General features: G+C 41.0%; 1 protein-coding gene across 3 annotated transcripts in view; it reads right to left on the reverse strand.

The window, feature by feature from the left end:
• The window catches only part of EBF1 (EBF transcription factor 1), a 394,778-nt gene that overhangs the window by 21,707 nt on the left and 345,903 nt on the right, over positions 1–27,168 (reverse strand). For all 3 annotated transcript variants that reach the window (XM_082651441.1, XM_082651440.1, XM_082651439.1), the window contains exon 11: positions 11,420–11,508. In XM_082651441.1, coding sequence (XP_082507567.1) covers positions 11,420–11,508 — 89 coding nt within the window. The remainder of the gene's footprint in view (positions 1–11,419; positions 11,509–27,168) is intronic.

A 27,168-nucleotide genomic window follows, 5' to 3' on the forward strand; every position in this document is an offset into this window, starting at 1 on the left:
TATCTCAAGTTATAGGCTGCTAACAACATGAGGTTTGTCTTGATGTATGTCAGCCTTTTATTAACTATACTCCTAGGCTCTCAGAAATACTTAGGTATTTGCACACTCTTAGGAACCAGGCGTATCACGTCTGATATGCAGACATGGCTCATTCACCTTTCCTTCCATTTCATGACAATAAACCCGCTGAGGATTAATCACCTTCCATGTGAATCTTCTCTGCAGCATCTGATCTCAAATGTGTTGCTAATAATCTCATATTCACTGGGCCCAGCTAGCCTTCCAGAGAGAACGGGAAGGCGGGAAGGCTGTCTAACCACCCAATACTGAGCCCATTTATAAACCCAGTTCCATGTTTTGAGTCATTCAAACCCAGATGAGCAGGGGAGATGGCCTGAACTCTCTTTCATTCAGAGCACATGAAGACCAACTCATAAAGCCAGATGGGTTACCCGTTTACCAACACAACATTAATTTCAAATCTCAGGATCAGATTTTGAGACTCTGGGAACTCCCTCATAAAATTCAAGCCCAGGGATGCTTCTGTAATTTGGGAAAACAACCTGTGCTTGGCTTTATGCTCCCTCAGTTAGAAAATAATGTTTTGAGGGACGAAGAAGAAAACAGAAGCTAAACGTAAACATCAGTTATCAAAGTCAAGTTGACCTGGGTGATTCCCGAGAAAGAAGTACAATACTTTCCTGTCACTGCACATTGCCCTGTCGCCCATTTATCACCACTCTACTTTGCCCTATCAGGAGATTCAAGATACAGTGGGTTCAAATATCAGCAAAACAAAATGAAGAGGACCGGCAAAATCACTCCTGATTTAAAGTCGATAAGCACCTATCGGCACTGAAATCAGCACTGGATCCGTTCACCTCCTCACGTTGGAGTTTACTATTGGGTCCAAATTTTAAACAGTATATTCAGCTCACTAGCCTTTAACTTCTAGCTCTTTCCCCACTTGCTTCTGAAACTACTGATTGTAAAGTCTAAAAGCTGAAAAAGTGATTGGAAGTTTCTGGCAGCCCATATCCTGCAGAGCTGGATGTACAATGCAATAAATACTAGTTGACTGAGAGGTATTTCTGTGGAGGGTAGTATTATGTCCCAACTTCCGTTGTGTTTATTCAGCCAAATGGAAAATTCCACAGTGGTAGACTTTGCATCCTAAAAAATCATAGAATGAGGGCAGTGAGGGAAGGGGTAAAACAAACCAAAATAATACTTGAGCACTGTTTAGCTTCCGATCCTCTGAGACATTCCTTAAATTTTTCATTTTTTCTGGTAATATGAACTTCTCGAAGAGCTTACCGCAGATCATTAGAAACCTTTATCGTCACACTTTAAACACGCTTTACTCAGAAGCCCTATGACCGAGAGGAGTCACTCTCATCTAGCATGGATATAATTAAACATGTTTCCGCTGAAAGGGGCATTCTCATTATGGCTAAGGACCACTTTAGAGTAAATTGAAATGGAAAGGAGGAGCATAGATGAGGTGTAGGTAGCAAGTGGTTAGTTCTAGGGAGGCATAAAATGCCAAATGTGTAACAATTATATTTTACAACCCTGCATTCTGAAGACTTCATAGCATTTTATTATAGAAGAAGCTTCAGCTGAAGCTTACCGAACGAACATTCTAGTGCACACTCATTGCCCATAGTCTTTAAAGAAACATAAAATTCAAACCATAATCAAAATCTGCAGAAATATTCAAAACAAAGGAATCAAATATTTTAAAAGGGTCTACTGCTATTCACACAAGAGGCATCGGAAGTGTTCTAGTCTAAAGAAAATGCAGGGGCTTGAAGGGGGTGGGCTTCTGAACCTCCTCTAATTTTAAAGATGATTTTGTGTTCAGATTAGATGACACCCCTCTTACTTCTCAAACATATGATTAGGTATCATCGTGCCGCGTGGCTGGAGACGCGCCCAAAAGCTTTGCCTTTGTTACAAACGTGGAAGACTTCTGAATCACATGAAATTAAGGTAGGTTGTAAGCTAACGCTGCTACATCAACGTAAGACATACTAACTTACATGACTGACTTTTACAGTAGAAAGGAAAAGGCTGTTTTCAGGCAGCTGTTATTGCCTCAATGGGAAAAAGAAAAAAAAAAATCAATGAAAGTGAAATGAACAAGAGATTTTGTCTGAGTTGCAGTTAATACCACTGAAGAGCTATGGAAATTAAAAGGTCAACAAATAAATTAGCCAGAGTGTTATGAAATGAATGATTTGGCTTATAATTTTATTGACTGAAAATTGTTCACTGCCTATTAGACCAGGTAATTTTTATCTGGTGCCTCAATTACTGTTCCGTAAGCAATAATATAGTTGTAAGAGCTGCTGATTCGATCGCGTGACCTCTGAGAAGCTGGCTAGGACAGCTGACTTTACTATGATGGATAACCAAGCTTGGTCTCCACGAGGTGCGAAACCTCCCTTTCCTGCAAGGGGATCTCATGAAAGAAACACTACACTTGATTCATTTCACCAAAATGTTTGACTTTTCAAGTGTCAGCAGTTAAGTATAAATTGTGAAGCCAGGTATTCCTGAGAAGAGTGATGACAATGGCTTTCCCCCTCTTTTTGGTCTCCTGGCATTCTCTTCTAAATGGTGTCATGGTAATTGGTGAATGGGAGCCTGGGGTGCTTCCCGGCACAAATACAGTGAAAAATGGTGTCTGCACCCTTGTGAATATGACCTGCTTGGAGGTACAGAGCTGAACTTGGTAACCTCTGGCTGGCTCTTCTTATTCCAATTCATTGTACTGGTTTAAGACCAACGCTCTGGGTTAGATCCTGCTGAGTGGCCTTGGAAATCGACTTTCTGATCAGGATGAAAGTCTCTGCTTAAAGAGAAGGCTGTGGACAGAGGTGGCTTTTTCAGGGCTAGGTTGTAAAGTCAGCACATGAAACAAAAACTGCCTAGAGTCAAAATTACCCTTGAAACTCTTTTAAGTTGCCAAGGCCTGGGCTCTTAGAAACACAAAAGCCAGAAATTAACCACTTGTGTTTCTCTTTGTCTTTTGGCTGTGGCTTCCCTTTCCCCAGGGCAAAGGACAATAAATATCTAATTTGAAAGTAAAAGGAACACTGAGTGAACAAAGAGACTTATTGTCGTATGTATGTCCCTGTATGTCTGTGTATGTGTTTGGTGTGTGTGTATACAAATGTATGTGTATATTTATATTTTTGGACAAGTACATGTAGTTAAACTTGAGTAAGTGCTATGTGCAGGCTGGAACTATGCTGGACTTTAACGATATCTAAGGAAGGCGAAAATAGAGTTGCTTTTGGTTTCTTAAATTGTTGAACATCATCAGTTATGATATGTACCTCCAGAAGAACGGTATCTGTAAATGATGATTCCCAAGGCTTTACTGATGGTCCTGACTACAACTGCAATTAAAATCCACTGCCTCAAGACTGCTGGGGCTCACTTCTTATTACTCCAGTGGTTAATTGAAGTGTTACTCAAGGCTGAAAATAGTAAGCACGGCCAGAGGCCTCCTAGTGTCTCTGTTTCTAAGGGCTTCGGTCTTGAAGAGGAGGATGCTGGGTGGTTAGGAGGAGAAGTGAGCCCCTGTTTCCTCCTGTGACTTCTTCTTGAACTAATGAGTAATTATATTCAAAGCCCCTGTACACAGGGTGTGATACAAAGGTTAAACTTAGTCCCCCCCTTGTCAAGAGCTCAGTGCTAAAAGAACTTGAAGGAGGTTCCACAATTCAGCTATTGGAGTAACTGTTATTACAGAGTCCCTACAGCAATGACTCTGGGGCTAAAGAGAAAGAGAATTATCTCCCAGGTTTGTATGTGTGTGTGTTTTAACTCCTACTGCCACTTCCCTCTGGCTAAGCCATCTGTGAGCTACCCTCAGTCTATGCTAGCACCTTCCCCTTCCCCCTCTGGCCAAGCTTGAGGGATTTTAAAAAATTGGTTTACAAAATTGCCTTTTTTCTTAAAATTCCCTTTTCTTAATTCTAGGAATCAGTGCTTAGAGATACTGGCTCTGGAGTCCAATAGAGTTGGCTCAAATCCTTGCTCTGCCATTTTTTTAGCATTGTAAATGCATGCCTCCGTTTCCTCAACTGTAAAGTACGGTTCAGACCAGCATCTGGCTCAGCAGACACACAGTGAGTGCTTACTGAGCAAGAGGCAGCAATAATATTGATAACCCTCACTTGTTTTCCAGAAAACTTGGGCAAATTATATGCATTCTTAGAGTCAATGCTTTGAGTGCTCCTTGAGGTGCAATCCTACCTGCAAAACACTGGGAAAGATTCTGAACAGACTAATGGTGAGGATGTCTGGTGAGGTAGAAAGCCTCCCCTGACAGCTGTGTGAGTGGTCCCTTCTGAGCCTCAGTTTTCTCATCTCTAAATCGGGCATGATTCCATAACGACAGAGTAACTTACTGCAGAGTCAGTCAGTTAAAGATAAAATAAATAATCTAAAAAAAGTGAGAATTAAAACTTTTGTGGGGGTCATGGCCTTTTTAATGAAGCTATAATCTCACTCCCCAGAAAAATATGTGCGTATGTGCATGCATGTGTGTGCATACTCATCACACACACACGCACACAATTCTATATACAATTTCAAGGGTGCACAGAACTAGGCTAAACTCCCCTGATGAAAGAAGCATAAGTAGGAGGGGCTACCAAGCCCCTAAACTGAGCATATCATCAAAATGGGGAAGTGGAATTTGCCCGTGAGTTTTCTGGCAGATACAGAGGAGAGAGGGGGAAAAAGAACCGCATTCCATAGTGTGTGTTTTTGACAAGAAAATGCAGAGACAAAATGGTTTTTGGAATCAAACTCAAGCATTCTTTTCCTAAGAGCTGAATATACTGCATGATTTGCTTTTGTTGCTATATTTTTTTGTTTGAGTCATTTTGGTTCCCAGATAAAATGTTAATAGATTTTCTTGAAATTAAAAAAAAAAATAAATGAATAAGACGAGAGAGCACGTCCAGTGTCACAGTGTGGAAGATAAAGATGCACGGTTTTTCTTTATCCTTTTCTGAAACCCTTAGTCATCCCCTTTTCTGCTAACAGGCAATGTGGTTATGCAAAAATTTCTTATGTGTATTTTCACTGATGCAACTGCAGGTTTTGAATTACGGATAGTCTTTGCATAAAGACTAAAACAATAAAAGCATAATTAGAATACGTGGTATACAGCCGACTCCAGTTTTATTTTGCCCCAGCTCTGTATTTATGATAAATCACTAACACGACCGCTCTTTAGGGAGGGTGATTTTGGGTCTCGTCTCTCCATTGAGCAAAAACAGTGCCTGTGACTAGAGGCTGAATTTCAATTCTGCAAGTGTACAGTGGAACTGAATAATATTTGGCACAATGCAGTGCACAACCGAGCCACTAAATGGCTGATTTACTAAATTATTATTAGATGAGCCCTTGCTGTTCCAAATGAAAGTGCAGTCACTGCCTTCCTTCGTGGTGTGTTCAAATTGTTCTGTGTTTAAATATTCAGCATGAGGCTAATGTGAACTGATGAACTGAGACTATAAACATTCACTTTCAATACAGATAGAGCGACAGAGATGAAACATATCATGTGGCCTGCGGAGGTGAAAATGATTTATATTTAAGGATGTTGCTGCCTACTTCCATTACTTTAAGGTACTCTTAATTAGCATTAAGAGTTAGAAATGACTAATTCCCGTGTACAGGAAGAGGAGGCTGGGATTTTTTTTTTTTTTTTTTTTTTTTTTGCATGCCAGTGCAGGAGAAGTTACCACGAGGAACTGCTGCCTGTGTTGTTGTTCAGAACCTTGAGTTTTATTCATGGTGGGGTGCACCGCACCAGCAGAGTCATGTGTCTGCTGGGAGAACTATGGTGTCCGACAGTCAGTGTTTTTTCTCAGCCCACCCAAAGGGTCTACAATCCATCCTCACTACCATCCATCCCTCTGCAATCCACCTCCCTTACCATCACATCTACTACACCTGCTACACGGACCCCCCAGCACCTCACTCTCCACGTCACCAAGCTTCTTTACTGACACCTGCTGGAGTGAAGAACAACCCTTTGCTCCTTGGGCAAAGATAACCCCCTCCTCCTTCCTCCCCTTTGAGGGCAGTTATAGGCAAGCACTTAAAATACTGTGATCACTTACAGTAGATTAGAATTTTTTATGGGTACCGTGTTGCCATAACAACACGAAGACAGCAGATGACTTAAGCTAAGCTTGCAAAGCAAAAGGCTGCTCATCTGGCAGTTAAAATGAATACAGTTCATTTCACAAGTTTCCCATATGGACTCTTAGTGTATGGTAATGAGGAGACCATATGGTGAGAGAAAATGCACTGAGAACAATTGGGTTCCACTGGCTGAGTGGGAAGTTGGGAGAGAAAACCCGGGTGAGAGATTCTGGTGCGTGTGCTCTCTGGGTTCAAGGTTTGGTTGAGGTTTGTTTGGGATGGTTGTTTTCCATAGTGGTTTCGCGTTTCTTAATCTGTTCCTTAATATGTCAGCTGTGCGAAATGACAAACATCTTGCAAATTTTGCAATATCATTCATCACAAACTGTCAGCAGTGTTTGCAAATCTGACTTGCAAGATCCTTTAAATGTGTTGTTCTTAAAAGGCAACAGTACTAAGTTTTTAGACAAAGTGCAGGAAAATTTAAGTACTTCTGACAAGCAGAAACATTAACAGTAATCATTTTAAAAACACTCGCATCTTTTGCCTGCATGTTTAGCTGTAAATAATGCTAGAATGTATAAAAGCTTTAAACGAAAACTGTAATAACTACTTTTTATTATGTTTCGTAAAGGATAAAGAAAATGCTGTGAGCCATGTGTATGGGTTATCTATAGGTGCGGACGTAGGGAGATGGAGGGTTCCCATTCTCCTTACTGCTCACCAGATTGGAAACCGGGGAGGACAGCTTGAAAAAGGCTCTAAAGTCAATTCTGTACTATACATGCTTCATAAAAGATGAATATAAATGCATTAGTTAGACGCGGTGAGCTAAATTAGAAGGTCAGGCAGGGCTGCGAGGGCTGAAAAATCACACAACCAATGAGTGTAATTACTCTTTTTTAAGTCTATTAAGTGGTGTTGCTCTATCAAGGCTCAGGGATATAGGACATGAAGAACAAGATAAAGTAATGTGTATTTATTACTCCCACCGGATCAATTTACCAGATATTTTCAGCTCCATAAAGCAAAACACACAAATGCCGCCTTTGTTACTCTTCTCAAACTGCCTTATTTTCTCTAAAAGAGGGACTGGCTCTGGAAGAAAAAACACGTTTGCCCTGTGGAGGTCCCCACGCAAACCCCTCTGGGTGGGGAATGAGAGAAGCTGGTGCGTATTTGAGTAGGAAGGGGCTGAGGTTAGGCGAGAGACAGGAGAGAGAAGCCAGTCACCTCAAGGCAGAAGTATTTGGGTTTCCAGACCTGGGAGGGAAATGGGAACTTGATGCAGTGAGGCCGGAGGCCCCAGGTGCTAATCTCAGTTTTCCCATATGCTTGCTCTGAGTGGTAGCATGCCACCAGCCCTCTGGGAACTCTGACCCTGTGAAATGGGGAGTACCCATCTTGCAGGGAATAGTAGCCCCCATTTACTGAAGTCTCACTATATGCCAGAGAGTCCTCGTTGCGTACATTATCTCATTAACGCCCAATAGCCATGCTGCAGGACAGCTGCTTTACAAAGGAGAAAACAGGGGCTGAGAAGGGTGAGTCCCGTGCACGGAGCAGTGCAAGTGGTTTTCAAAATCCACGTCCATCTGACCTGAGAGCCCACTCTCTTGGCCTCAATACCCTTCAAAAACCTTGATAAAGCCGTGCCAGGCACATCGAGGGCATGACGCAAAGGTTACCTGTTCCCTGGGATTCACTGCAAACACACGGAATGCCAGCCAAGCTCGGTGCCTTTGTGCTAATGCTCACTGACCACTCAGGAAGACAACTACAAATCGAAAGGGGACAGAGGCACCTCTGGCCTTCAAAACAGAGACAGCTCCTTGTTCAGTGTTTCTGGATGGCCTCGTGCATTTCAGCATCTCAGCGTTTCTGACCGACCACAGTCCCCATCCTCCGCACCTCTACATTATAAGAAAAGTCAACCTTTGCCCCAAAGTTGGTCACATGTTCCTCTCCCTCCTGCCAGGATCCAGAGAGGAAGGCACGTCTGTCTGTATGACACAGAATGGAATGCTGCAGCTGAAAAACCTTCGCCTGCCCTTCTCCACGTGCACGTGAAAAAGGAAACCAAAGCACACCTGGGGTTGGCATAATTATAGTATTTTAAATTTGTGTGTACAGCAACTATCACTGATGGTGGCTTTCAGGGACAAAATAATTTACAGAGAAGGAAGGGTTCGGCTTGCTCCTGTTTTCTCGTTTGGTAAATAGGAATGATGTCTGCTTTCCCGACTTCTCTCACAAGAGGGGCTCCAATAAAACAACGCATGTACAAGTTCTTTGAAAAAGCACAAGCCAGTATACAAAGGCATATTATTATGGAAAGCTGTCTGCTTGGTCTTTGGAGCAGTTTCATTTGACAGAATATGTGGGTGGTTGTATGAATCTAGCTTTGTCTATTCGCAAACACATGGGTTTAATAAAGTGGAGTTTGTTTTTTAAGGTGTGTGGTCCATGGCTCACTGAAACACTCCTGTTTTACAAACACTGACCATGATTCTAAGAAAGGCGGAGCCCGTTTTCATCCCCCTAACAATGGACAGCGGGACTATAAATCTCCCAGGTCCACAGGAATACCTCGTGCTGGCTCCATCCGCCACTTCCTGACCTTGCTCTTGAACTCTCACTCCACCTTCACATTCGGAGCCAAGAGGACACCACTCTGATCTGAGTCACACAGAGAGCTTCCTGGGGTGGGCTCTGGCCAAAGTCCTCGCACGGTCCAGTGGCTGGATGCACACTGTGGAGTGTTTCCTTAACACACAAACCCATTGTGTCCTTGATTACTCTTCCCAAACCCAGGAAAACGGGGCTGGGAATTTCACCATCAGGCCACCGGGGACAAAATGACACGTGCCTGTGCTATTTGTTCAACATTTCTGAACGTGATGTGCAGCCGTGAAAATGTTATGAAAAGTAAATACACAAAACTCAACCATATAGTCCTGTTTCTCTCCTTTCTTTATGAATAAGAAAAGTATTGCTTGGCTGCTGTAGACCTCAGCCATTAAACCAAATCTGTCTCCTGTTTTTCAATCAATATTTATAGAGTGGCAATTGTGGGCCAGAAACTATGCTGAGGCTCCCACAGGATTACTTCTTTTTGTCCTATGTGATCCCAGTGAAGTTGGCACGATTATTTCACCCCCATTTTCTAGATGAAAAAACCGAGACACAGAAAATAAACCATACACTCCACTGCTGACCTGAATTAGGACTTCCTGCTCTGCAGAGATTGGGTAGGAGAGCTCTCAGAAGCCAGGGTCCCACTCTCACTCAACTGGCAAATAATTATAGCTACCTTTTGTGGACTGCTAAATAAGTGATTAAAGCAACCCAAAAAAGTAAGAAGTATGACCATCTCCATTTGACAGACAAGGAAACTGAGGCACAGAGACGTTAAGAATTTGGGGGGTGGGGAGAAAGAATTTTGACCCAGACCACAGAGCTCTCCAGTCCCTTCAGCAGACTCTAGGGACATCAAATGCCAAATGAAAGTGAAAATGGTCCCCAAATGGAAACAATGGGAAGAATCTGGCAATGCCCTCATGGCTTCTTCCCACCATTGGGTGGACACACATTATTTACATCTTCGTGCTATAAAATTACCAATTATTTTCCCATAGGAAATGCATGGGAGTTGGGTTCTTGCCAGACAGGAACCTAAAGGTGATTCTCTTCATGGCACACCCATCTGTGGAAGCAGAGGGCCGTTCACTATTACTGTTAGATTCTGTGATTGCTCACCAAGAATAAGTCAGGGTGAAAGGGAAGGAGGTGTAAGATGGAGGCCCCTTTCAAAGACAAGGGTATGTACGGACCGACACATCATATGATTTCTTCCTCAGGTGAAATGCTCTCAAGATGCTTTTTAAGGTGAACAGCGCTCAGTGGAAGTGAGGCTGTTACGGGAACCCAGGGTTGAGACTGAAGGCTCTGTGGGTCTTCCCTGGGGTCTAGGAGAGGGCAGCATTTGCTTGTCACGGTTCTTCCTCTCTCTGGGCAGGCAGTGCCCCATACCCACCCCCCAGCGCCTCACATCTGTGCATCAGTTTCGGCGGGGAGGGGCAGCTTTCTCCTGGACAGGCCTGTTCTGACAGTGGTCCTGCCGCTTCAGTGCAGCAGGGCCCACAGGTTAGATGTGATGATGAAATGATCGCCCAAAGAGGTTCGCTGAGCTAGGAAGGAGGCCAACTTCATTTTTATAAGTGTATTACGAGCAGAAACAGACCTGGACATGACATATCTCTAGACTTGCTGTGGCATGGAGAGGACCTTTCCTCTACTCATTTAATTTATACTAATTTTTACTTGTAAATGAAATTTCATTTTGCTGTCAGTAAACAGTGAATGGTAGCTCGACCAATTCCGTTCGTTGAACTTCTATAGCATTTAACTGTTCTCTCCTCTGAGTCCTCCCAGAACTCTGGTTGCACTTTTGTTAAATGTACCTATTGTTTTCCGTTTTGTATGGCGTTGTATTTGGCTTTCTCTCCCACAGGGCGTCCGAGTTCCTTGGGTACAGAGATGGGAATATCCCCAACATTGACAACAGGTACAGAATAGAAACCAATAACTGTGCATTTCCTTTTTTTCTGCATTGGCAATTAATACCATTGCTGTATGACATATATTGCTCTACCTTGAATTTGTGTCTAATTTCTCCCACTTGTGTCTTAGGTGGGATGCCTCTGGAGGGAACAGACTCATGTCTTAGTAGCCCCGGTGCAAGGTGTGCCAATATGCTTTCCTTTGAGCTCTAGCTGTTCTCCCCTCACCAGAAATAAGTAAAGATCCTCATGGGGGTAGAAAAGCAATGTTCTTTTTCCTCTTGAGAACTGATACGATATAATGATTAATAACCTGGACTTAGGAGCCAGGCTTTAGAGGTTTGAATCTCCGTTTAGCAATTTACATGCTGTGTGACCTTGGGCAAATGATTTAACCTCTCTTTGTTTGGTTATTTCCTTCTCTAAAATAGAGGTGGTAATTGCACCAACCTCAGAGGGTTTTTTAGAGGAAGAAATGACATGATATAAGTAAAACATTACCTGGCACATAAATGCTTGCTACTTTGATTATTGCTTACCTTATAATACTAAACACACAAAGCACAAAAATATTGAGTTGCTTATCTATGAACTAACTTTTATCAACGGCAAAGTTTTCTGCCAATCACCTGAGCCCGTGTTTCCAGAGACCCTAACCCAAAGAGGAGGTATCCTACCTTTGGCAAGCGCTCAGGGTCGCCAGGGTGCCGGGGAATAACCTTCTGTAACCTCTGGAAACCATAATCGATGGTGGGTTCATTGAGTGCTGCAATGAAGAAGTCGTACAATTAGAACAATTTCAGGAAATAAAACAGCACATGATTTGCAATACTTATGGTGCAGAAATAACTGGGAAGTCGAAAGTTTCATTGAGACTTTTGAATTAGATCATAAAGTGATTGGACAAATGATCCCTTTTGGTGGGGACTGACTCACTCAAAAGAACATGAGTCGCAGGTCCTAAACTCTGCTCTTCTGGCCAAATTCTATATTCCTTACAGTGTTGAAAATGGAAGGTAAAATGGAACTTGGTGTGAGGTTTTAGGATTCCCTTTAGTCAGAAGCTTGAGTTACAACACTGGAGGGTATCTACAGGTATAAAGAGCAGAATTAAAAGTACTTGCTTAGCTACAGAATATCAAGTGGACCTCAGCTGATACAGTATCGCAATGCCATCGGGAGCAATTAAGTGTGGTGGGGCAGAGGAGACCAGATCTCCTCAGGCCAGAAAGCCTCTTCTACCCTTGGAAGAGTCCGAAAAGAGACAGGTATTGAAAGTGCCCTTGATATGACACCCTCATATCTAAGATGAAAGACTGATTCACCAATGTCAATATTATTTCAGGAAAAGGCTAACCTCTATGGAGCACTAGCTCAGAGCAGCTGGCTCTCCAAGAAGAATTTTTTTAAAAGACTAAAAGAAGAGCAAACCTGTAGTAATATTTGGAGACAGTGGGCCTTCTTGTACCCATATTGACTACACCTTCTTCAAAGCATCCTTAAATTCAACTCGATACAAAGTGGACTCTGGTGTATCACTTTTGAAATTCCTCCCCAGGATATGAAGTACCTCCAGCTTTCCTCGCCTGACCAGGAAAAGATGGCGGCTCCATCCTCCACCCACATCCCCCATCTCCTCTCAGTAATGAGTGGGTTTTTTTCTTCTTTTCTTTTTTCATGTAACCAAAGTACTCAACCACATATTTTCTCCCATACTGAATAAAAAGACAGTCTTTGTAGTTCTGACATTTAGCTATATACATTTAGAAAACAAGTTGCCACATGCTTTACTTAAAATGCATTTCCATTAACCTAAATTTTAAAAGTAAGATCCATACTACTACTAACTTTAAAAAACTGTATTAAATTCAAATAGGTCCCAAGGCTAATGGAAGCAATTTGTATACCAACCCAAACTGACTGGCCCACTTTTCAAAATACAGGTATGATAATCTTGTGGTTTTAAAAGGACATTTAAATTGAAAGACTGTGAATTTAGTACATAATTATACCAATAGAACCCTTTAACTTGTCAACTTGTAAATCTAAAAGGCTATCAATCATTTCTAAAGAGGAAATAAACCTTAAAATTCCTTGATTGACAGTGCTTACTTTTTATGTAAAAAAAAAAAAAAAAAAGGCTGCATAAAGTGGCCACAAATCCATTTACAAAAGTACACTGTTTTACATAGGTGAGTAAAAAGCCAATAATTACACCTCCAAAAGACATATAAATCAGAGTAAGTACTTCTTCCTCACTTGTATATTTTAAGTTGGAGTGAACTTCAGGTAACTTTTTTTAAGATCTTTTTTCCCAAATGCAATGCTTGTTGAAGCTGTTAATAGAGTAGCCATTTAAGACAATGTAATCATTTTTGCAAATATGAGGTTTAGCCATTTCCCCCACCTTCTCCCCGCCCCCTTCCAAACGGTAAACTTTCAACCTGCCTCTTGTGGAAATTAACTAAAATTACACCCAGGTGTACCAAATCTCTCTATAGTGGTACATGAGTTAAGGCACAATATTTATTGTTCCTCCCATTTCATGAATTACTTTCTAAACCCTTGAGAAAAATTCTTTTTTTTTCAAATTAGACTTGTAGAGAAAAAGCCATACAATTCTTTACACAGGGAAGCTGTGACTCATAAAATCCCAGTATTTAATAAGGAAATGCCCGAGAATGACAGGAATGAGCACCCAGGTTAAGCTGTATATCACATCTATCTCCCACCCATAATGCTAATTGCCAACAAAGATGTTTAACCATAAAAAGAGCTTTAGGCAATTAAATGTATCATTTTAACACTTGAAGATATGATTCAGCATCCTGAAAATTCTAATTCTTGGTTTTATTTTTCAGTGTAAGCCACCAATAAAACTTGACTTGTTGACCCACCCCTTCAGTTGTTTGCATAATGAATTAATTCCTACTGTGTCAAGAAACCCATGGTTGTTAATTGAATGACTGATGTATGGGGTGGGGAGGATATGTTTCTCTGACCATAGGAACAACTCACAACAGAATGACTGACATTCAGTATCCACAATTAAAAGAACTGATTCAAATATCATATGGAACTAATAGCTAAAGAGCTCAGGAGAAGTCATTCTGCTGCCAGAAAGAGTAATTGAATTAGATATATTAAACTCATTATTCAAAGAAAAATAAGCATCTAGTCTATGGAAGTATGCTATGTGAGAGGAAATATTTCAGTAGAGGGACAAAGGCTTTTAATTTATTTCCCATGCCTTTATGATTTGCTCTACACTTGTATTTTTTAATATATTAACCTGCCCTCAATCTACATATTGAGCATTACAATGGCATTGTTGAGTGCTGTAAACAAAGGTAACGCTAAGATATGCAAGCAACGTTCGTTGTCTTAAATTCAAAGGTGCCTGATGATTTCTCTGATTGCAGTAACTAAAGAAAAAAACTAAACCAATTATTGAGTGAGAGGGGCCATCTGATAGAGATTGTTACTTTAAAAAGAACCCTGAAAACAGATTAACTGTCTAGGGAGGGGGATGGTTAAATTACGGCACACCCATAGGAATATGATGCAGTCCTCAAAAGCAATGCTTTTGGAAAAATAAATTTACTGGCATAAAATATATTGCTATGTCAAGAAGCAGATTACAAGAGCATATGTGCAATATGGTTACTTTTTAAAAAAATGAACATATACAGAGAATAAAGAAAAGGTTTCTGCGTATAAACTGCCTAACAGTAGTTATTTCTAAGAAGTGAGTCTTGAAGTGCTTTTCTTCCTTCTCTTTAGGCTGTGCATTGTCTATATTTTCCACAATGAACATATATTACTTTTATAATCAGAGAAAAAGGTTAAGAGCAAGAGAGTGTTCCCAGGATGGAATCTGACCTGCTTGTATAAAGTAATGACATAAGAAACTTTGCCTGAAAAAGGGTCTGTATACGCTTTAATAACATTGCCTAGGTTATTACAGACCATAAGAAAAATAAGTAGTATACTTTTGGCCAGTTGTATAAATATGTGACTATTCATAAACTCTCTGAAAATCAACAGAGAGAGTAACGGGAGGAATCATAAAGAATGGCATATTTGTTTTCATCAGTGGGGGTAGTCGTACCTTAGGGACATACATCTACTCTGCAAGAATGTAATATAAAGTTAATCCTTCAACAAAGTGACCTCATTGTATTCAAGCACAGGGCTCAGGGGGCACCAGAAGAAGAAGTGGGACTAGTCAAGTTTTCCCCCCTAAAACTTGAGACAATTCCGAGAATCCAGGAGAGAAAGAAAAAAATTTAACTGCGCATAATTAACCGCAAATAAAGCATGAGTATCTTAGGTTGTAAAAAGAAAAAACAGATGAAACTGTTAACTGCAAAAGGAATGCAATGATGAGAGCTTCTCGTGTCACCCCACTTCCAAGCACCTAACCCACACTTTCAACAGGGTTTGAGAGGGTGTTCTCCTCAACCAGTTAGGGGTGGTAACGGAATAAGGGAGGCTCAGAGGTTTAGCAAAATCCATAATCCCAAAGAAGAAAAGCCTCAATTTTTAAATCAGCATAATAAAATGGGACCAGTGAGGGCATTAAAAACATTCCACGAGATAATAAACTGTCCATTGACTCAATAATCATTTCTACTGCCTACCAAGTGTTCAGATGGCACTGGTAGGAATTCACTGTTTTACGTCACATAAGCCCTTAAAAATAAACTTTCTGAGAGGTGTACATAATCTCACCTCAGAAATGAACTACTATGATTGTAGAGTTGGAACCTGGTTCCAGCTCCCATGGCCAGGCCTCCCTCCTGCTCAGCAATCCGTTCTCTTGCCTCCCTGATGGTCAGATGGTGGGTCACCACCGCTGCTCCTCTTTTCTTTTTTTTTTTTTTTTTAAATTAATTCATTTATGGCTGTGTTGGGTCTTCGTTTCTGTACGAGGGCTTTCTCTAGTTGTGGCAAGTGGGGGCCACTCTTCATCGCGGTGCGCGGGCCTCTCTCTATCGCGGCCTCTCTTGTTGCGGAGGACAGGCTCCAGACGCACAGGCTCAGTAATTGTGGCTCATGGGCCCAGTTGCTCTGCGGCATGTGGGGTCTTCCCACACCAGGGCTTGAACCCGTGTCCCCTGCATTGGCAGGCAGATTCTCAACCACTGTGCCACCAGGGAAGCCCTGCTCCTCTTTTCTGACACTAGGCTCACACTACACTTCACAGGACCACGTGGATTTATAGAGTGATCAGGCTACTGCGGAGCCACAAAGATTTGCATTCAAGATGTCTTCCACTGTCCTGTTCAAACTTAGAGGTAGACACATATTAGCTGAGTAAGCTCAGTAGGACCTCATGGAGCTGTGTACATATCCTACAGGAAGTGTGAAACTTTCCTAAAAGGCAAGATTAAATGCTTCTACACAGGAGCAAGCTTGTAGGGCAGATGTATCAGCTGAGATTTCAGAAGGGTCCTCTCACAGCTATGACAGGATACTGGGGAATGGGTATAGGGAGGAAGTAGGGGACCCATGCATGGGGCAGGCTCAGCTGTATCAAAGTCATTACTTTTCAAAAGGGAAAAGTTAGTTAAATATTTTTAAAAAACATTAAACCACTTCATGTGGCCTTGTGTGAGGTCAGCTTATAAATGGTTTTGGGTACCTACCCAGTCTCACAATCTCAGACTCCCCTAAAGGAAACCAGTAACTTTCCATACAGAACCAGTCTATGCAGAGCCCTTCCCCTTTGGGCTTCAACCAAGGTTCTGGTCAAGACAGAAGAACTCTGGTTATACAAAGCTATTTACAGTGTCCAAATGTTCATGCAGCATGAAATGCTATATGCAAAGAAAATTCAGAATAATACAACTAGATTTTATGTCCTACTAATAATGACAAGATTATAAAATTCATTCAAAACATCTGGTAATGGGTAAATCCTTACCAAATGTATATGTGAATTGTGGCCTTTTCATGCCTTTAGTTGTCTTTTTTTTTTTATCCACAAACACATCAAAGAAAGAAAATTCTCTTTAAGGGGATTTATTTGCAAATTAAAACCATGTAGTCAAGACAAATGCATTCTCAGTTATTAGAACTGATTTTTCTCTTTTCAGAGTTGCCTTTTAGAGAAAACACTCCTCAGTCCTCCTTAACTTCTGCAATACTTATCCCTGGAAACAATGGAAATGAAAGGCAGGACAGTTGTGTTCCCAAACATCAGGGGAAAAGCGGTTTGGGTGCCATTCCAACGTGAGCGCGCAGAGTTCCACTGCTTTTATAGCTCAGTGACTCACTGTAGCGCTTTAACATATTTCTGGGGTTTTAATTTCCTTTTTTTAATGGTTATGTGACATGATGTCATTTTGACTGGAAATAAAAAGAAATGCAGGTATTAGAAAGGTAATATTTATATTCTATTGCCATTTAATGTCCAAACAAATATCTAGACTCTATGCCAAGTAATAAATAAAGCCTCATAGCAAAGGCAATGATAAAACCAGCACCTGGGTCTCCAAGCTGCCCTGGTGACTATTCTATATTTGAACTAAAGGAATACAGCAGAGCATTTCCCTTCAAGGCAGATCTATGCTGGGCATAAGAGTTATGATATATGTGTTAGGTGGTCTTTTGTTCCATAATGGCCCTATTTTTCCCTCAGTCACTAAATTAACAACCAGAGGTAAACAATAAAACAGCAAGTTATCTTCACGAACCTATCTTTAAGACTGACTTTAAAAGATACAAACCGCAAAATCAACCAGAAACCTAAACAAGAGCCAGAAATACGGTCAAGGAAGAAATGGGTTGCTTTTCCAGCCGTTTGGATGTTTCATTCCTCGCCTAGATGTTCAGTGCACACATGGTATTCCGGGTCATCTCTTCCTGGAAGGGATACATTCCCTAAGAAACCTAACACCAAGTCCCTTGCAAGCAGAGCCCCTACTTCCGGTGTGAAATGCTTTCACAGCCTGGCACCCTGCCTCAGGAAGGAGGTTCAGGAGAGCTTCGGGAAGAGGCTCACTGAACTGCAGAAAGCTATAACTGAACCAGAAGGGTGTCAGGATGAAGCCAACATGGGCAGAATTTACCAATGTAGGAGCCAAAGGAACATTTCCAAACTGGCTTTCAACATGCTCTGATCTCTTATTTGTAGTTTTCAAACCTCTTGATGTGGAGCAACAACACTAAGATTCAAAAATCAAGCACAGGAAGTAATACTTCTCTCTACCGAAGGTACCATCAGAGGTATTGTTGGCCTGTGCGGCTACGTTCTCTTTACAGAGACTGGAGCCAGAGCCTGCAAGGTAAAGACTGAAGAGAGAAAGAGATCTGCAAAGTGGATCAGAGCCCAGGATGAAAAAAGACAGGGGCTCCGGGAGAAAGAGATGGAAGACCCTGAGGATTGTCACTTGGAACGCAAAGGACTTGCGTATGTTAGGAAATGAATAACTCTTCCAGAAGCAAAAGCAATCAAGAGCAGGAAGCAAGAATTGAGTGACTCGCTTTTGTTTTTCAAAATGGAAGTAGCTTTACTGTTTTTCGAAGTCTAAAAGGAATATACTCTTAATGTGTAAAAAATACAAAAGAAACACAAAGAAGGAAAAAAGCTTCATAATACATATACTCACGTATAATCACTATTTCTATTAATATGTAGGCTTTCGGGCATTCTTACAATACTGTTTTATATAAATATAGATTATATACATATTTATATCCCCCTCATTCTTTTTAATGGTTGCAGCATATTGTAATTATATGGATGGCCATAACTTTTGCGACAAATCTCCTGTTAATGGGGATGTATTTTTTCCTCAAAATTTTCAGGAGAAATTCTTAGATAAAAGAATATGTACATTTCAAGACTTTTGATACATATATTTTCTAACTATCCTTCCTAAAATTTATACCAATTTACATGTTGACAGGTTACTTTTAAAGGCATCTGCAGAAGAAAACAAATTAAGACTGTGCATCCTGAACTCAATTATTCTCTAAGTTATAAGGACCTATGAACGTTTTTAATAGATGTTAACGATCACAATGATTTTACTTGGAGAAGTGTCATTTCAAACATACCCCGAGGTCATACAAGACACTTCTCCCAGTAATATCAAAGTGTTTTATAGACATTATCCCACTGAGTCTTTCAATATGCCCTTGACATAAATGTCAAAATTTATTACTCCCAATTTGAAGGTGAGAAACTGAGGCACAGAAAGAGCTGGCTGCATGAATCAGAACAAAACCCTCAGTGCTTCACTCACTATGCCAAGATGACTCTTTTATTTTCATATTGATAAATCGCAATTTGCAGCATATTGACAAGTCCAGCTACCAAATCAATTAAATGGCACTTGTTTTTTTTTTTACTAAGTATCTGTGAAACAGAAATCCAGCACGACGAGGAATCCTGGTGCCAGACTCCTGACTTCACACGGGTAAACAATCACTTGGCCTGATTTCTTAAAGCTCACCATGTCAACAGGCACAAACCTGTGGGAGAGGCCACCCTGGCATTTTAAACTTGCCCCACAAATAATCAAGAAACGGTGCTTTCTGTTTCATCAACTTCTCCTTACAGGACTGAGCCTGGCTCTCTAAAGTTGATTTGTCTTTTGAGAAACAGAGACACATAATGCTGTTGAGATACATTAAACCAACTTATTTCATACCACAACCAGTTGGTATTTTCTAGAAGATCCTTGGTGAGAACTCACTGGCAGAAGTGGAGCATTTCTTAAACAGACCCACTTTTTGCCCTGGAGGGTTATACTCTATCTAAAATGGGAAGTAGGTGAATGTACAATAATTAGGGAAAACTGTATTGCTCTCTAATTGTGATAAAGTTGATGAGAAAAGTTGCCCCTGTTACTGCATATGATGTGCTCTGTACAGCTTGGCCTTCCAGGATCCTTAATTTAGATTTCCAAATCTGATGCAAGTATAAAACTAAAATTAAATCCCTCAAGCAAACAGAAGCTTGAATATCTCCAGGAATTTTTTTTTTTTTTTTGCCTTTCAATCTTTTTCATTTTGGAGTTTTTTTGTTTGTTTGTTTTTTAATTCATCGTTTATGATTAGGTTTCAAAGCCAGATTTGCTCAATTGAATGAGACGAGGATGGTTGTCGCTGTGTAATGGATGATGGTGTTTTAAGTATTGGAGGCCAACACACTCTTTCTCCTTTAACGTTCAAAGATAAATCCATCATTTTCTTCCCTACTGGCAGATCTTCTGATATAACAAGAGTAATATTCCTTCTATAATTGTTCTTTAGATTTCTTCCGAAAGAGTTTTGACAGTAACTGTTATCAAGGGGGTAAAATCACCCAGCCTGTCTGATAAACATGTTTTCTTGTGTTCCCACCCCAGCGAGTGCTTGACACTGTACTTTTATCATCCAGCGTGTGTTCAGAATGAGCTTAGAACAGCAATTGCCGGGAATAGGCAGGCGATAAACTGCATTGATTTAACACATCTTGTTTTCAATCATGCTTGGATTTTCTGAGCACGCATTTTTCCTGTACTTTGACTTGCAGCTTTTATCTGACGAGCTGATCCCTTTTCACTGGAAAATGAAAAGGTCGCACAATAAGACACGGTTTACTGGAACTTGAACACGCACCAGGGAAAGTATTTTAGATAAATACTGTCAGACATAGTGGAGCTGAATTTCAACAACACAACTGTTAAACAACAATACTTATTACTCTCCTAGAACAAGCTACCAGCATCTTATGGCTCTCAGCAGGGAAGAGCACCGAGTCAGGCTCCAAAGCTCGGAAACCCTTCTCTGCGCCTTTTGCTAACCGAGCACAGAGCTCTGGGCCGAGGTCCCACTTATTATTGTTAATATCATGGTCTTATGTGACAACTCAAAAAACTACTGCCACCGTCACAGAGCTGTCTCCTCTAAACCAGGGGGCAGGTTTCAGAAGAGCTGGATGATGAAGTTACAGCAGAGCTCTGCAGATAGACTGGGAGGAGAGAAAAAAATCCGAAGAAAAGTGACATGAAAGTGATTCCGAATAATCCATTAATTCTCCTAACAAGACAGGAAAGTACTTGTAACTGGCAGATATTAGAGGATTAAGTGCTTATTTGGTTATATTTTAATGAACTCAAAGAGAACGTATAACAAGCATGCTATGTGGAGCGTTAACAGTGGTCTTGCAGATGAGTCTAGAAGTTTTGGCCGACCTGAACTCCAACCTAAATAGCATTTGATATAAAGTAAATGAAGCCAGCCTTCTGCAGTATTGACCCAACCTAAGTGATTATTTTTACTGCATGTCATTAGCCTTCGACTCAGCCAGAAAGTCTCCTCTGCCTGAATGTTTGACACTGGAACCCTTCCCTTTATAGCCTTGACACACATTCTGAATATATCTCTATTCATTGTCTGCTCCAGAGCTTCTTGAACTTTCTCTGTTCACAGTACCTTGGGTGCCTCAGTAATCTTTTCACAGAGCCCACAAGCCAAAAGAAATGCCCAACAATTCTGTTTAATTAACTACTTAGGTCCAAACAGCTTAATATTGTTTATATCCTAACATCTTAATATTTATATCCTTAAAATTTATATCCTAACAACTTAGCAGCCATTTGAAAAAATTACAAAGAAATGGAAAACAAAAATAATACAATAATACTTTCAATTCATCTTAAAATAATCACAAGAACTTACTCATGGGATGTGTGCTCCTACTGAGCACAGTACAACTTCTCAAAGCCTGGAGTAAGATTGGACATCGACGCCCTTTTTTCTATTCCACCTTGATTTTCACAGGACACTACCTTGAATCACAGCAACTGCTAAAAACTGAGCCTGGCAAAGCTATGACACCATCAAAAGGAACGCAGTGCAATCTAATGTTGAGCTATGAACTACCTCAAACTAGCAGTTTGTCTGGTACCTGACAGACTTAAAGTATCATTGTTTCCCTCAAATTTAAAATACCCCACATCACCCCTGTATGTTTGAAGGGACACCTTGGTGCGTAAGTTTAGGAAACATGGATCTACTCAGAAACGTAGAATCAACTAAATGCGAAGATGCTATGAGAATCCATTGCATTCATTCATTGTGTCTTTTCTTGTATTATTAATATACTAAGAGCATCAGCTAACACTTCCTGAGGACTTAGTATGTGCCAAGCACTTACATGGACTAACGTATCTGATCTTTACCAAAACCCCAAAGGGAAGTATTATTGTTATGCCTGTTATACAGAGAAGGAAACTGAAGCCTGAAGGAGTTAAACATCTTGCCTCGATCCACAGAGCTAATGAGTGAAAGGCTAGAGATTTGAGCCCAGGCAGTCTGCCTCCCAAGCCCTGCTCTTAACCTCTCTGCTAGAAAAGCCTAGTTAGGATAACCAAGAGGCCTCCAGGATAGGTCTCTAACAATTTGGACCTGCAGTACTCTTCTAATGCTTTTCTTACTCCCAGTATACCCCTCTATGTGCAGTCTATTCTAATTCTTTTCTTTGTCCCAAGTTATGTCCTACTCTAGCCCTTATCTGACATGCCCTCATTTCTCTAACAGCCCACTTCTTGCCTCGGTTCCAACCCTTTTGGGGTAAGACAGAGCTAGATTATCATCCAGGCTATGTCACTGACCAGCTATGTGCCTTTTGGAAAAGTCACATTCTTTAAGTCTCCTAATATGTAACGTGAAGATGTGATGTGATGCTATTTGTATGATGCTTTGCACACAATAAATCCTCAATAGGCAGTTGTAATTACTAATAACAGAATACCTGACGTGTGCTAGAAACGGGGGAGGTGTGGGGAATACAGGATTAATTAGACATATTTACACATTCCCCACTGTCAAGAAACTCCAAAGTCTAGAGGGGCAGAAAGACAGAAACAGAATTCTACAACAATGTGATAAATACAATGTGAGGATGCAGTATTATAGGAGAACAGCGGGCATGCTTCATTTGTCCTTGGGGTTCAGGCTTTCTTCCCCTTACTCACACTAACTGGAAATTACAATTCAAAGAATTCCACCACCTCTGATTCTCGAATGTTACTCTGAAACAGAGCTCTGTCTGGAATAGGACATAACTGTTTTAAAACAATATAAATTTTGTGACAAAATGGGAACAAAATACAGGTGGGAGACACCTAATTAAACTGGGATTTTTTTCCCCCAGACTTGAGATGTTTTACATTGCTTAATTAATTCAATAAGATTGGACGCTTGCTATATATGAGGCCAAGTGCTAAAGGAAATGAAAAAAAAAAAAAAAAAGAGAGAGAGAAGTACAACACAGGTCCTTCCCTATGCTTCTCCAGCTGGAGATGGTTCCATTTGAAAACTCTCCTACGCACTGTGATGTGCCCTTGAGGAGTTTATTTATTTTTGGCCATGCAGTGGCTTTTGGGATCTTAGTTCTCTGACCAGGGATCAAACCCGTGCCCCCTGCAGAGGAAGCAGGGGGTCCTAATCACTGGACCTTGAGGAGCTTATAATCCAGGGAAGACAGGCCTATAATCAGCCACTCAAAAAGATACAAAACTATAGCATTACTAATGTAGTAACAGTACATTGCACAGAAGAAGGAAAAATAATTATCTGTACTGGAGCCAAGGAAACATATACCAAAGACGTCATATCTGAGCTGGATGTATAAGGATAAGTAGGATTTTTCTACTGAAAAGGATGGGAGAAGAATCCGAGGCAAAAGAAACAGCAAGAGCAAAGGCACAGAGATATAAAAGGACATGATGTGTTCAGATAAGATTAGATATTCCAGTTTGGAAAGAGCATAGCTTATATATTGGGAGTAGGGTGTTGAAGAGTAACTGTGAGTAATAGTATTGGCCTTGAGTGCCTTGCTAAGAAATTTACCTGGTAGGTAACAAGGGGCTATTAAAGGTGTTCCATATCATAGGAGAGATACAATCAGATCTAAATTTCGAAGACATAACCACAGGAGTCCAGTAAAAGATGAATTTTAAAGTCAGAACTATCACAATAATCCAAATGGAAAATGAAAGACCAACTAATAATGAGGTGGTCATGGAGAAAAGGAGTAAAAGGTAGATTTCAGAGATATTTTTAGAACAGAAATTACAAGAATTTAGTAACATGGTAGATGTGAGGGATTAGAAGAAAGTGGAAGATGACTCTGATATTTCTAATTTACCTGACTAGATGAACAGAGTGGACATTTATCAGGATAAAGAATGGAAGAAGAAAACTATATATGGGAGGAAAAATCGTGAGTTCTCCTTCAGACATGCTGAATTTTAGATACCAATAGGATATCCATGTGAAAATGTTTAGTAGACAGTTGGAAATAAAGGACTGATATTCAGGAAGAAGATCAAGGATGGAGTTAATTTTATGGGTAACACTGAGATACAGGTAATAGCTGAAAACATCGATGTGAGAGGAGAACCAAGGACAGACAGCACTATGGGAAACACCAACAGTTAAGGAATAATTTGAGAAAGACTCAGAGACAAAAAAGAACAAAGGCAGGTCAAAAAAGTGGAAAGAATGTCAGGAGAGAATAATGTCACTGAAGTCAAATGAGGACCTTAAAATTGTCCACACTAGCTAGTGTAGCTGGGTAATCAACCAGGAGAGGTCTGGGGAGAAGCTGTCAAAGGAGACCACTCCAAAATGAAGACTCGTGAATGCTCTAACCCAGAGGCTCTGGTTTCCTTTGGTCTCACTCAATAACCCCCAAATACAAAGATCTGAACACATCAAGTAAGTAAGGGATGATGGCAAACCTGTTTGCCCAACTGAAGCTTAGCTAATCACAAGAGGCGTAAGAGAGAGGAGAGGACACTCAGCCCTGATTGGAGTCACTTCAGTCCTAAAGGAAAGTGTAGAACTCCAGGTGCCCTGAGACAAAAACTATGATGCGAAGTTCACCGCTAGCTTTGGCCAGTTTCTGTTAGTACAGTAGGAGGGGTGAGGATGATGGGATTTTCCGTGGCTGTCGAGTTTTTCTGCTCCCAATCTTGAAGCCTGTCTTTTAAGAAGTGGACGGAACACAGCTGATCCCTCACAGCACCCCAGTGAGGCGCTACTGCTTCTAACCCACTCTAGGTCTGGACTTGTGAGCCAGGAGGACTGGGTCTCCTTGCCACAAAATACTTACAAAATACATTTGTTTATGTAACCAGAATTTAATCTTCTCCTTTGGATGTCGGTGGTCTTAACAGTGGTCCCTGGTGACTTACAATCAATAGTTGTTTAGTTAAGCAATTCACTTGTTTTGGAGTAACAGTTATTGTGTGGGCAATGGGTATGTGGCCACTTCCGCAATAACCCCACATCTCCTGATGCAGTGAATGTTACAAGCAGACGTTTGTTGCTATTAGCTCACGAGATGCTGGAATCCAATTTTGAAAAGCAAGTGATAAAGCACCACATAAAAAATAATGGTGTAATTACTTCTTGGTCAGGTTAAACCTACTGTGACGATAAAAACCAAAGGGAGCAGCAAGCATCATAAGTGGGTTTGCTGTAAATCTGACACTGGTTCTGACCTTCAGCGAGCAAGAAGCTTGAAGCTACCCACCTAAGCCAGGTGCACAGGAGAATACTTATGTTGCATATCTGTTTAAAAGCACTTTAATGAATGTACCCCAGGAATGCCATGGCAATTCTCAAGAGCTAAAGAGAATGGACCAGTCACTAAATCACTGACCTCAAGGCTTTCAGGTTCCCATTTGAATTCAGGCCCTCAAGAAAAGGGATTTAGAAACTTCATGGGAGAGTAATCACCATGCTGGTATAATTTGTTCTCCAAATGTAGAAGAAGAAGAAAGTAAGGGGGTCTAATTGGAACACGGACCACACTGTCCGAGAGGAGAAGGAAATTCTGGCTGTGCTGTATGAGCAAACACTGGTAACCCACTGATACGCGCAGAAGAAACAAACCAGCCTCTGCTTGCAGGCTGTGATCTTTCACATCTCATCCCAAATGCCTGAGAGGCTTCCTCGATCCACATGAAATACCGTGGGCGGGTGGATGTAGGGGGTGGGGGAGAGCCTTAGCCACAGTTATGACAAGAACTTTTAAGGATGGCATGGCACAGTCCATGTGTAAAGATATCATGATTGTTTTCACTTGCTGCCTTTGATTATTTCCAGCTCTTGGGAAAACATTTAGTTAATATCTTTGTTTAGGCACTCTAAGAGTTGCAAACGGTTCTCCTAAGGTTTGTGCATTTTGAACAGACATTCTGACAGGATGCTGAAGACAGCATGAGCCCGCTGGTAAAGCAACAGCAGGGTAAGTTTTACTAATGAAAGTGACTTCTATAGGTTAACTTCTCAATGACAGCAATGCGCACGGAAATGCGAGTACTCTTGTACGCTGATGGTTGGAAACGGGTGTGAGCTTTCTGCAGGGCAACTTGGCTATCTATGGGTGGAGAGGATGAGAGATTAAGTTTAGAGACTAAATCATCATGAGTTTGGAGGCGTCTCCAAATGGAGGCCCGGTGGCCACACAAACCACTTCTAACAACACTGTTTTTCCAAGTGGACACAGGCTCCCGGCAGTCACACCAGCCTTGTCAGCCTTCAGAAATGCCACCTTGTGTTTCAAGAAGACGCTGTTCTTGCTCTGACTGCCCTGGACCCTCCTCTTCCTTCAAACTGGAAATAGACACTGAAATTCTCCAAACCGAATCTTCCAATTCTGTCTAGATTGATGGGTGCGATGGGGTGGCTTAAAATGAATAACAAATGAGAACAAGGGAAAAGAACTGACCTCCCTTCCATATTCTCTCTCTGCAATCTGTCTGTCCCATTGGAGGCTGGTGAATTTAGAGGAAATGAAAATACATATTTAACACCATGTGTGGAATTTACTTTTCCTGAGGCCACGGTGTCAGATATTGTTGCTGGGTTTTTCAGAGGGCTGGGGCATAGCTGCAGGGGCAGACACTAGGCTTGATAAACTGCTGACCTATCCCCAGATGGAAAATTTTTACGATTATATTGGGACAATAGGTACTGTGGCCCTTTAAGAACAAAATCAAACATACTGGATTGCATTTTTCGAAAGCTACCGAAACTTTTAGGGAAGAATACATTCTTCTAAGTCTCCTTTCTAAGTCTGGAATTAACAACTTGATCTTGATGCAGTCAGGTAGAGGGGCAAAAGCACATCCATTCAATCAACTTCAGAACTTTATTGCTGCAAAGATCCTTCCTTTTACAGCAAACACAACCAAGCTTGGAGACCCTAACTGATCAATGCAAGATCAAACTGCTAGTTAACAGTTGAATCAGAAAGAAAAAAAGCCTAATTCACACCAGGTCCCACATCAGTCCTCCATATAAGCTTGATTTAAAATAAAAAGGATCATTTACTGAGAGGTAGTACTAGGCATTTTAAATTTAACTTATTCTGTTTCTTCAATGGCCCCAAAGGTAGGTATTCCTGCTTTAA

Source organism: Grampus griseus (assembly GCF_964374135.1).
Source record: "Grampus griseus genome assembly, chromosome: 3".
In the NCBI taxonomy this organism is placed as follows: domain Eukaryota; kingdom Metazoa; phylum Chordata; class Mammalia; order Artiodactyla; family Delphinidae; genus Grampus; species Grampus griseus.